This window comes from Elephantulus edwardii, unplaced genomic scaffold (genome assembly GCF_000299155.1).
Source record: "Elephantulus edwardii isolate Elephantulus edwardi_28Jun2011 unplaced genomic scaffold, EleEdw1.0 scaffold00001, whole genome shotgun sequence".
NCBI classification, from domain to species: Eukaryota; Metazoa; Chordata; class Mammalia; order Macroscelidea; family Macroscelididae; genus Elephantulus; species Elephantulus edwardii.
In genome coordinates this window covers 14,124,979-14,137,691 of record NW_006399751.1, presented here as the reverse complement: position 1 = coordinate 14,137,691, position 12,713 = coordinate 14,124,979, and the positions used below count along the sequence as shown (strand labels likewise).

The 12,713-nt window shown below is 52.1% G+C and overlaps 1 protein-coding gene across 1 annotated transcript; it reads right to left on the bottom strand.

Moving 5' to 3' along the window:
- Window positions 1-1,966: 1,966 nt before the first annotated feature.
- Window positions 1,967-12,713, bottom strand: SLC38A7 (solute carrier family 38, member 7). Its single transcript, XM_006878722.1, has 10 exons — window positions 12,444-12,713; window positions 11,076-11,274; window positions 10,455-10,599; window positions 8,348-8,446; window positions 7,694-7,751; window positions 7,365-7,479; window positions 6,086-6,233; window positions 5,513-5,712; window positions 4,507-4,561; window positions 1,967-2,069 (listed from the first exon to the last, which is right to left on the bottom strand). The coding sequence occupies exons 1-10, from the start codon at window positions 12,711-12,713 to the stop codon at window positions 1,967-1,969; spliced, it is 1,392 nt and encodes a 463-aa protein (XP_006878784.1).

The window sequence follows — 12,713 nt, the reverse complement described above, 5'->3', positions numbered from 1 at the left end:
CCCACCTGTAGAGGGCGCAGGAAGACATGGCGAGGCCTGACACAGACCCAGTCAGCGAGGCAGGGTGGGGACACCGTGAACTTGTGGGCTGTGGAAGGACCAGACACAGGCTGTACGGCTCACCAACAAACACTCCTTTTTATTAACACTCATTATCATCATCAATTTCCAATGTGGGCATAAATAGATCCATCAGTGAAATACCCTGATTGGGAGGGCAGGGCTTGTTCGTGAGGCTAGGAGATTCCAGCTCCTTTACCCAGTGGCCCGGCTCTGGGCTGCAGGCCTCCCCATACACCCTGTTACTCCTTCCTTCTACTCCTAGTGGCCCTGCATTCCACCCTCAGGAGGGGTGAGGGCTGACAGGGCCAGGTGCTGTTCAGATGGCTGAGAGGCACCCAAGGCTGGTCCTTGGCAGAGGGCAGACAGGGAGATGAGGAGAACGGAGGTCATGACATCAGACACATCAGCAATGAAAGATGTGGCGTGTGGAGCAGAAGCCCAGCTGACCTCAACCATGAGCCAGCTCCACTCTGGAGCTCACTGCCCTGAGGGGTGGGTTGCTACCTCACCCCCAGGACAGAGATTTCAGGCAGGAAATGCACACTCACTCCCGCAGAGTCAGAACTGACTCACAGCCCACCACCCAGCAGGCTCCGAGGCTGTAAATCACATGGAAGGAGACTGCCCACCTTTCTCCCTCAGAGCCACCGGTGGACGTGAACTGCCTCTGGGTTACCAGTGCGATTCCCTACAGACAACACCAGAGGTCGCTAGACAAGGCGGCCAGGGAATGCTGAACATTCCAGATGGACAAAGCTCACTGAGTAACCGGGACTGAGCTAAATAGATGCTCAGTGCCTGACAAGGCCAGCGGGGCTCATGGTGGGAATACGGACGGTTAGAATAGTCCTTCATCTGACCCAGGGCGAACATCTCTGTGTGCCTGAAAGGCTGCTGAGCTCAGCTCTAGTGTGTGTGTGGTGCTGAGGAAGCTAAGAGGTCTGGCACACGTCCTCTGTTGAGTGGGACGGACCCAGAGAAACTGGGCCAGATATGGGGAAGCAGCAGGGAGCAGGGGTCACAGAATAGACACAAGTTTGATTGGAAAGGAAACTTCTGGGCTGTAGCAACTGGATTTAAATGTTTCCCACTGTTGATGACAACGCCCTTTTCCTTCTGGGCTAATACCAGAGTTGGCCATGGGTGGGTAAGGAGGACGTGGACACTCGCTGAGAGGTGTGCAGAGGTTTACAGTCACCCTGGCCAGCCCAGCCTGTGGCTGAAGGAACATAGAGGCTCCCGGCCATTTCCATTACCCACCCTCTCCCTCTGAAAAGAAGGGCCCATGTGGATCTGGGAGAAAAGACCCCCACGGGGGAAGCCAAGGGAGGAGACCTCACAGCACCGTGGTACAGGACCGCCCTGGTCTCAGAGTTGGGCTGGCACCATTTGTAAACATTAGACGTAGTGATGTCCCGGGGTGGAGGACAGGGATGGTTGCCTGAACCATCAGGGTAAGAGAAAGAGACATGGGCGATGTCGGCTACCATGGGGAAGAAGCCTGCCAGGCTCAGGGGGCCCAGTGGGGACTGGGACTCCACTCAGCTGTGCTGCCCCTGGAGTAGCATCCAGCCCTGCTGTGACAGGCTACTCCGAAGAAGGACAAGGATCCCCGTATCTAGTCTTTATCTGAAGGAAATCAGCCGCGGTCCTGTGTTCCAAGACCAAATGTCCCTTTCCCTCTCTGGGTTCCAGGCACAGAGAAGTCAAGAGCTGGGGAGTGGGGAGGGCTTCTCAGCAGGAAAAGATCCCTTCTATCGTCCCTGGCACTGCCAGGGCTGCACAGCAGAAAGGGAGCTGCGCTGGAGATATCTGGAGGCATGAGCCCTGCTTCCCCGGTCCAGGAATGATGCCAGAAAAGATGGTCCCTAGAAAAAGCTCTGTCTTCTTTGGGAGGCAGTGGTTAGGCCAAGAGGTCCACAAAGATGGCATTTGCTGTAGTCTGGCCAAAGATGAAGGCGCCAAGGGTAACCAAGAAGACTCCGTAACCCACCAGAGCCCACCAGCTACAGGGGAGAAGATGAGAGAGGCCTCGTCAGTCATCCAACCCCACAACTCTGCAGGCTCCAATACACCAGCTAAGTACCGTAATTATTTGGGCTCCAATACACCAGTGAAGTACAGTAATTATTTAGGCTCCAATGTTGTTGTTGTTGTTATGTGCTGCCGAGTTGCTTGCGACTCAGAGAGACCCTATGTACAACAGCTCGGAAGTCTGCCCTGTCCTGAGCCAGTCTGACTCCAACACACCTACCACTATTGCCCTAGTTACTGTATCAATCCATCTCATCCGAGGTCTTCCTCTCCTGTGCTGCCCCTCCACCATTCTGACCATGATGTCCCTCCAAGAATTGATCTTTCCTGGCCACATGCCCAAAGTATGTGAAACAGAGCTTCAAAACCCTAGCCTCCAAGGAGAAATTTGGTTTCACCCTCTCTCCCATCATGGTATGTTTCAATACTCTTCTTCAGCACCACAACTCAAAGGCATCAATTCTTCTTCTGTCATCTTTAGTCATTATCCAGCTCTCTGAAGCATAGCAAGCAATTGTGAAGACCATGGACTGGATCAGGTACACCTCAGTCTCTGGATTGACATCGTTGTTTCTCATACAATACACCAATGAAATATCGTAATTACTTAGGCTCCAATACACCAGTGAAGTACCGTAATTTCTTGGGCTCTAATACATCAGTGAAGTACCGTAATTACTTAACCTCCAATACACCAACGAAGTACCGTAATTACTTGGGCTCCAAAACACCAGTAAAATACCGTAATTACTTGAGGCTCCAATACGCCAATGAAGTACTGCAATCACTTAGGCTCCAAAACACCAGTGAAGAACCATAATTACTCAAGTTCCAAGATACCTGTTAAGTACTGTAATTATTTCAGTCACTTCTGTTTGTAGAACCCTCCCCATCTTCCCAAGGACTTCCCATTCATATATAAGTGGGAGCAGCTGTGTTATCCCTGCTGTCCTCAGTGACTGTGGACTCCTGGTGACCCTGCATGTACAGAGTACAATTTCTCCACAGGGTCCCCAGGCTTTGACCTGTCAATAGCAGATTGCCAAGCCTGTCTTCGAGGTACCTCTAGGTGGGTTTGAACTGCCAACCTTCTGGCCAGCAGTTGCGCAATTAACCACCTGCACCACCCAAGGATTTTGTTCTAGCCCACAGGTAAAGGGGCTGAGACCTAATGGAACTAGCTTAGTGGTCACAGCAAGCTAAAGATAGGACCAGCAGAGAAGGAAGGTCTCTTGGTGTAAAGATGTTCAGGAAAAAGCGGGTTATGTGGACGGTGACCCATTTCATTTAAAAAGGAAGGGGGAAAATCAGACATCTGCAAATCTAATTTGGAATTAGAGGTGTAATTTTTCTTTTCTTCTTTAGACTTGACCATATTTTCTAAGTTGGTTTTTTTTTTTACAATCAGCAGTCAGTGATCATTTAAATAATTTTTCCCCCTAAAGTATGCAACCTATTTTTCAAACTCTCTAGTACCAGAGGACTGTGCATATTAAAACAGTGAAAAGTTCCCCACGCCCTGCCCCCCCCATGAGACTAACAAAAACTAAAGGAGGCTGCTAGGTGTGCTGGTGGTAGGGCCGGGGAGATGGGTGCTCTCATGCCCTGCTGCTGGGACCACGCTGTGGACTCTCCTTCTGGAGGCCACGTGACAATGGACATGCACTGGGACCCGGAAGCCTCCTTCCCGGAACCCGTTCTGAGATCTGCGAGCGTGTGTCCGGTAAATAAACGCACAAGAACATTCACATTCAGAGCACAGCCAATAGAAGGGGAAGTGAGTCTATTCGTCTTGATACAGCATCATCCCCAAGGTCAATGGTTTAAATGAGATAAAAAGAGAGAAAAGAGCAAGTGTCAAAGCATGAAACCATTTACCACAAAAACCACTGTGCACACGTACGCGTGCGTACTCCCTGAGAAAGGTCCAGAAGGGCACGTGTCACACTGCTGAAGGGAGCTGTCTTTGGAGAAGGACTGAGGTGGGGGATGGGGCTGAGGGTGAAAAAGTCCTTTTACTTTATTCTCTGAAGAACTTCTGTAGTGTTTGAAAGGTTGCAAATAAAGAATACTAATTTTTAAAAAAATTATTAAAAATAGGGGTGGAACCTCCTATATTTTAAAAGTATGTAGGTCTCCTGACTCCTACCTCTTTTTTTTAAATTTTTTTTTAAAAAATTTGTGTGTGTGTGTGTGTGTGTGTGTGTACCATCAAATGGGACCTGACTGGTGCACGAGGAGACTGTCCCTCCTTCTCCAGCACAGCAGCTGGTGGATTGGAACTGTGAGCCTCTGGGATTGCAGTGCAGCTTCTTGCCACTAGGCCACCAGAGCTCCCTAACTCCTACCTCTTTTAAGGTCCCTTACAATCCCCCCCTAGTCTGCCTCCCCGAGATCATGCCTGCTTACCTGGCTGGCTTGACTTCCTCCATCTCAGAGAGTTTAGCTTGAATGAGGCACAGCCCTGGAAGAGAAGAGGTGGCCCTGAGAGCTTAGGGGGGGCGCCTTACCTCCCCCTCAGCCTGCTGTTTACTAAGAGGCGGAGGTGGTGGGAGGTCAAAGAGGCTTGCAACTCTCTCAGCTGTTCCACCTCAGCCCGTCTCCACCTGCAGCTGGACGTCTGGCACCTGCCCCCACTCGGTCCTCTCTCCTGGAGTGACCTCGTCTATAAGCACCCTGGGCTGCAAGCAAGACAGAGCTACGGAGGCAGCACTGGACAGAGACCTGGTGGGGCCATGGCCCTGGGTACCTCCCAGCACACAGGTGACCTCATGGCTAGAACCATGGTCACCTGGAACTCACGGATGACAAGAGTCTTAGCATCTAGAGTTTGTTCCAGTGCTGGAACACAGGTCTCCCCGTTTTGGTGCTGGGGGAGGGGGCCAGGACCAGACCCTGTTATTCCTGCCCCACAACCCCCAGTCACAGCCAGGGAGGACGAGGATAGCTACTGTGGTTAAGAGCACTGGCGGTTGGGAGCTCTGGTGGCCTAGTGGTAAGGAGCTGCAACTAACAATCCTAGAGGCGCACGGTTCGAATCTACCAGATGCTCTGCTGGGGAAGGAGGGACAATCTCCTCCTGTACCAGTCAGATCTGATTTGACGGTACACTTACACAAAAATAATAAAATTTAAAAAAAAAAATTAAAAAAAAAAATAAAAGAGCACTGGTGGTGACAAAGTTGTGTCTGAAAAGGTTCTGTGCTTCCCTGGCTGTGCATGTTAACTCCTCAGTGAGGAGGTCTCAGTGAGGAGGAGATAATCAGCCCTTCTTAGGTGATGACACTGTGCCTGGGGGTGATCAATACACACTGCCGCTTACTCTGTCAGCCAGGGGAGAGCTGGGGCTGGGGGGTCCCGGAAGTGAGTGCTATCAGTCCTGTGCAGCCATGCCAAGGGGTCCCCCGGGGCTCACCTGGGAAGATGAAGATGAAGCAGGTGGCCAGGCCTCCGATGACAGAGATGACCTTGCCGATGTCGGGGATGAAGAGGGCCAGCAGCAGGGTGAGGAGGAACCAGACCAGCGTCTGCAGCACTCGCCGCCGCCGCTCCCGCCCCACGTCCTCCTCCACCGGCACCCCCTGGTAGCGCAGCCACAGGCCTTCCACCACAGCCCTGCCACAGGCACAGGGGCTCAGAGGTGCCCTGGCTAACAGGCCCCACCCGGCTCACACAACCCAGACTCTCGAGGCTACGAGGCTCTGCTTCCTGAGCCTTGATGTCTAATTCTGGGAAACAGGCCTTACCCCCCTCTCCCCAGGAAGAAAAGGTAAATGTGAAAGGCTTGGTGCTGTACTCCGTCCCACGGCAACTGACAACATTATTCTCAACAACAGGGCCCTGGGGAAGCCAGCGAGCTGGTGTTCACGTCAACGCTTGGGAAATGATCTGACCTTCCCAATCTTAGAAGACTCACAGAACACTCCGGTGTCCCCCGGGACAAAGGGATCTCCAAGGGGCCCCGGAAAGAGGTGGGGAGGGGGCTCACCGCCCACAGAAGTGCAGGATGGGATAGGAGGTGAGCACGCTGAGGATGATGAAGGCTCGGGCCACGGCCACGGCCACGTCCTCTGATGGGTAGGACAGGAGCACGTCGGGGTTCACAGCAGCTCCAAAGGTCAGAAAGCCACAGATGCCTGCAAGCAGGGAGAAAGGGGAGGGGGTTGGGCACCTCCTGAGAAGGTGGGGGAAGGTCTGTCCAATCCTTAAGGTGACAGGTGAAGCGTGAAGTGCCTGGATACAAGCTCTAGAGCTCCCTGGCCCGACGCGGTCTGGCCACACCGCCATCTCTCTCATCTTGAACTTGCTCGGCTCGCTGCCGTCTCAGAGCCTCTGTGGTCACTGTCTGTCACCCCCAGACCCTCATGCTGCCATCTCCTCCTCATTCCGGTCTCAGTTCAGATGCCCCCTCCTCAGAGAATGGTTTCCGCAGGGCTTGTCTCCAAGAACTTCCATCTCCGGCCACCCTACTGTTTTATTTCTTCAGAACACTCATCTCCGTCTGCATTTTATTCTTTCTCATCTGTCTGCCCGCCCAGGACACAAGCCCCAGGAGCTCAGGGCTGTGTCTCCTCTTCCTGGCGGTCTTCCTGGGGGCTGTCTGTGGAGGAACACAGGCCACGGCGTGTTCTTTCTGCTTCCCTCGTCCTGCTCCCTCATCACAGCACCCTGCACACTCCAGCCACAGCCTCTTCCACTAAAATCCCTTCCTTCCCGGCTCCCAACCATCCTGCTGGTCCCCACGCTCAGTCTGAGCTCACTGCCTGCCTCTGGCCACACCTCACTTCCCTCCAGCTGCACACACCTTCTCTTTCTTTCCCTCAAGAGCTTTGCATTTTCTGGTTGGCCCAGTTTGCAATTCCTCAAATGCCACCACCTCATTTTCACCTGTGAAACTCTCCTCCCTGCAGGCTGTACCCACCCAGTCACACCCAAACTGGCACTGTTTTGCAGACATCATGCCGCGCCCCCCACCCCCAGAACACCTCGCTGAATCTGGAAGGTGGATTTTTCTAGACTGTCTCCCCATCCAGAGGAAGGTCCCTGAGGGCAGGGCCGGGGCAGTCTCTCTTCTACAATCCCCCCACCCCCACCCCTGCGAGGAGAGCAGCTAACTTGGCACCAAGAGAAAGCTGGTCAATGAACGGCTATCATCCTGACAGGAGTCGCCATCAGGCCTATAAGCGTTTGAAGGGCTGCAGTGCAGGGCTGTTCCCAGCAAAGTGGAGCCCCCCACCCCCAAGGCCTGGCCTGCAGCTCATACTCACCCGTGCCCATGTAGACAGCAAGGGCTATGACCATGGCGGCTGTCACCACCCCACCCCAGGTCTTCACCTCGGGCCGCTGCATGCTGTTGAAGACAGGCACGCTACTCACGTGGCACTGTTGGGGTGAAGGTCATGGTCATGGTGGGGAAGTAACCTCATCTAGTTCTAGAGGGAAGTAACTTGGGAACAAAGAACCTGGGACCAGGGGCAAGTGTAGAGCACCCTCCCCATCCCATCCTTTTTCCCAGGAATCCCCCGATCCTCCCTGGAATGTGGGTTCCAACTTGTGGGGTGAGCTAAGGAGACAGTGAGGACCGCGTAGCTGTCACCTGAAATCCGAAGCAGATGGTGGGCATGGCATTAAACACGGCTACCCAGGAAGCGGGCCTGTGGACGTAAACACACATGGGGCGTATTTCTTTAGATGACCAGACAGATTCACCAAAATGTAGAAAACACAGAAATCACAGATGAGCACAAGGAGGTTTAAGGAGTTCTGGTGGTACAGCGTGCTCCGTGCTGGGCTGCTAACTCTCTGGGTCAGTGGTTTGAATCTTCCAGCTGCTTCATGGAATAAAGACAGGCAGTACCCTCTGCAAAGATACACAGACTCAGAAACCCAGAGGAGGGCTGTGAAGAGCTGACGTCAGCTTGAGGGCTGTGGGTTGGGCTCGCTTTGGGAAGTCAGGAAGATGTTCATTTATACTCTGGCCGTTTATTTGTATTTATTTATACTCTCCATGCTGATTCACCTGCTGACTGCTTGTGATCGATTCTCTCTCTGCCTCTGGTTCTCACTCTTCCGTTCAGTAACAAGAGATCAAGACCTCTTGCTTCCTGCCTACAACGACCAATGAATCAAGCCAGCCCCAGAGTGAACCTCGGGAGCAGTGCCCACGTGACCTTGTGATGCCCACCCCAGCACCTCCTGGGGCCCCAGTGGTCGACCTCCACTCCAAATGTCTGCCGGGGGCCCTGCTCACCTGGTCAGGATAGCCCCCGGGCTCATCTCTTTATCTGGCCAGAAGTATTTGATGATAACGATGGCGGTGACATACCAGGTGCCCACCACACTCAGGAAGCTGCCGAGGAGGAGAGATTGGGTACCTTCTGCCCTGGGAGTGTTTCCACGTCCCCAGGGCGGCCAGCTAAAGTGACCCCATGTGTCTAATGAATCAACTGGGAGACTATTCCAAGTAAACGCCTGAGAAGTAAGCTCTGAGGAAACCTGCCACACAGCTGGAAGGAAGCTAGACAGACAATACGGGAGCAGATGGACATTCCCGGTTACAGGGGGTACACTGGTTCAGGGGCTGTCAAGGCAGCTTGGTGAAGGCTGTAAGCAGGACATTCTCCGTACCTGGCCTTTGAGAGCTAGGCAACGCTGAGAGCAAACAGGTGAGTTCAAATATGCTACAGTTACCACTGAAAGGGACTTTTGTGACAGCTGAGGAGGGGTCGACCCTTCATTCACACATTAGCAAGCAGGAGGGTGAGGCAGAAGGGCCTGGAATCTTTCAGAGACTGCCAGAAAGCCCATCTTCCCTCCATTTATCTCAAACTGCATGGAAGATGCTGCTCCCCTGACAATCTCCAATGATCAAAATCCCGCCCTTCCAGGCAGGCCTGATGATCCACTTCCCATAAATTAGCCATGGGCAGCCCTAAGGAAAGCAAAAGAGAAAACAAGGAAGCTGGATGTTCATAGAAGAAACTGGAGCTAATATTTTCCACGAACCACAACCTTAATCATCGTGAGACCAGAGGCACTAGATGGTGCCTGGCTACCGAATGTTCTTACCAGGGACATGAGCAATGGTCCAGATAGAAGAAAAGGGTAAAATGATACTCAAGTTCTTAAGAAAGGCCAGACTTGCTGGCTTACACACAGACTAAGCCAAGAGGAAGCCCCAACACAGTCACCCTGAGAAATGCCTTCAATTTGAACTGTAAGTACTACTGACGTCATCTTTCAGTTAAATCACAGAAACCACCCATATCACCTGTGAGTACTGTCCTCCCTAAAAGAAAAAGTCATCGCTGAGACCACAGGGTCAACAGTCAGCCTCCAGTGAAAATGAGAAGGCCTGGGGGTGTGTGGCAACCTAGATGAATGATAAACAACCACCACAACTGAATAAAGAGAATGCTAATACAATGTGGAAAATGCTACGAATGCCACTGAGCAATTAGTATCGAAACTGCTAAAAGACAACTAATTTGCTATGTAAACTTTTACTAAAAACACAATAAAATATAATAAAAGAAAATAAAAAAAGGGGGGGGAGAACACAGTGCTACCCTGACACACACGAGCTGTAGCTGACACTGTGACATTATTTTTTAGAAGAGGCCACAGTAGGTCATGCTGCCCACAGCCCCCCACACGGGGTGACAAAGGGTGGCAAGAGGGACAGAACTCTACCGTATCATCCTCGTGGATGTGGCTATGTAAATTACTCCACATGTGAAATGTTTTCAGAACTCTGTCCAAAAGAAGAAAGTCAACTTGGAGGTTTTTTTTTTTTTTTTAAAAAAAAAACCAAAAACACCAGAATTCTAATGAAGCCTAGAACAGATGAGGAAAAGACCTGTTTAAAAGGAATATATGATCAGGCATTATACATATGATAGTTCACAATAAAGGATGCATTGCAAAGTGAACTAGGAGAAGGGGAAGGGGAAGAGAAGAGGCAGGAGGAAAATATGCAACAATGGATGAATGAAACTCCAACTGCTCTGTAAACTTTTGTTAAAATCACAATAAATTAAAAGAAAAGGACAAAACCCTAAAACTAAACTAAACATCTCACCTTCCAAGTGAGGGACAAGCCCTGGGCCAGCAGGCTGCCGGCTCACTCCTGGTCACCCTGGTTGACAACCCCCAGATCCCAGGACCTCACTAGAGAAAAGGGCTGTCACCTTGCCGCTGACAGGAGAGCAGACCCTGGTCCAGCCTGCCGTCCTGCTCCTGCTGCCCCCAAAGGTGAGGAGGTACAGAGAGGGAAGGGTTTCTCAGCTGCTCTGATTGGATGTCTGCCAGGTGCTGGGAAAGGGGGGGCAGGTAGAGGAGGCAGAGGGCCGACAAACCTGGCATATTTCTGGAAGCCGATCTCCCTGGGGATGGACAGGGGCAGGATGAAGAGGAAGGCGGTGAGGCTGATGGTGAGCTTGCGGTCTGTGTACCAGGGCCCACTGTCAGCGCCCTCAGGCTCCTTTGCCATCACAGCTATAACTGCCCGAGAAGGAAAGAGGCAACGTCATGCCAGGGAGCCAGGCAGTCGTGTTCTGCTCTGCTGGCCTTGTTCAGGGCCCAGGGCCTCAACCCAGCGTCAGATCACCAAGACACAAGCTAAGTTCACTCATCTGCAGTGAACAGGGGCACAATTTTTTTTTCCTTACTCCATCCAAGTTTCTGCTTCTAGGTATGGCTGGAGTCTGTCTCGCACACAAATCTATAGCATCTCCTACGTAACCTCGTTGCTTTTCAAACTGATGAGGCCACACAGGGACAGAGCAGCCAGTTAACATGGTAAACATGGGTGTACCTGTGCTCCCTTATCTGCAGGTTTTCACTGTATCATGGGGCAGGATCCCTGTGAAGCTGTTCACTAGGACCAGCAGCGTGGACAAGCCAGCCTGTGCTTACCTCCCCCCCACACCCCACGAGCCCCAGGGACGGGAGAAGGGGGGCCACCGCAGCAGCCTCACTCTTGTCCTGCTGGTCTCCGATGATGATGAGGAAGGCGATGCAGGTGCCGAAGGTGTAGACGGCAATGAGCACCTCACACAGCACCCCGGTCAGCCTGCCGCACACGGCCCACACCACCTCCTGGTACGTCCGCTCATTGCTGGCCTGGGAGCAGTAGGCGAGGATGACAAGGCCGCTGATGATGAAAACCAGCATGCCCTGTGGGTGCGGGCACAGAGCAAGGAGGTATGTGGAGGCCGGGAAGCGGAGCGCGTCCGGGGCTCGGCCAGCGTGTCCCGGGCCAAAGCCCAAAGCAGGCTTCGCAGCTGGGCCTCAGCTCACAGTGCAATTGTGATTGACTGCTGGAGGCTGCCAGCTTCCGACTATCTTTAAACACACAGGTTTGTGGAAACGTATACAAAAGTCAAATACGGGTGCTACTGCTCCATCACTAAGCCTCAAACATGATCAATACCCAGCCAGTCGTGTTTCATCTAGGGAGCCCTGGAGGCATAGTGGAAAGAAGCTGTGCTGCACTCCCAAAGGCATATGGTTCGAATCCACCAGTTGCTTCCTGGGAGAGACAACAATCTCCTCCCTTGCCATTAACTGCCTCTGAGAAGCTGATGCAGGGTCACCTACAGGTCGGTTCCGACTTGATGGTATACAACCACCACAAACACAACCACAACTTGTTTCATCTATATACTCAACCCCCATCCTGATTAAACTGAAGCAAATATAAACTCATCAGTTCATTAATAAATATTCCCACATACAATTATAAATGATAAAGACCTTTCTTTTTTTCTTTACAATGATTCATTCATTGCAAATACCTTTTAGAAAACCCCCCATAAATGGCAACTATACACTTAACCAGATTCCTGTGTGCAAGAATCAGAGACTGACTACCTCTGTGGAAAGTGTATCAAGTATTCATGTGCAAATTCAAACTGAAGCTGAATAAAATGAAGATGTGGCTATGAGAACCAAAATAGAAGTCTAGTCCACCTGAATTAAAAAATCAACTCAAGAATAGATTTGGTACACTGATCACTAAAGAAGACCAGATGTGTTGTGGGATGACCTCAAAGTCCTCCTTTTAAAAGCAAACTATAAAATCAATGTAATACCTAAAAGAACGAGATGTGTAATTAATTGTTCAATCTGTCCTGCAGGTTGGGAAGGCTGGTGAAGCCTCTCCTGGGCCTGGAGGAAAGAATGCTAGACTGATTAGTAATGTCTGTCAGGGCTGCTGAAGGGGAAGTTTGGCAGCATGGGTGTGGCCTCCTGGTGGTCCGGGACCCAAAGCCTCCCCTTCGAGGCAGAGCCCAGACTCACCACCTGCCTGGTCCCTTGCTCCCCACACCAGCACCCTTACTTACCATCTGCAGTGTGATGCCAGCTGCCACGCCCCCGGCCGTGCTGAAGGCTGCTGGGAAGTTGAGCAGCCCGGCCCCCAAGCAGGCGTTGACTACGATGAAGACGGCGCCAAGCGTGGAAGTGGTGCCTCTGCTCGGACCCCCGGGAGAAGGCTCCTCGTCAGTCTTGGGGGCCGTGTCCACACAGGGGCTTTGCAGCAGGCGGGCCCGCTCCCCGGCGTCCGTGCTCCAGCCCCACTCATCAGGGTCGCTGTTGATGCTGACCTGGGCCAT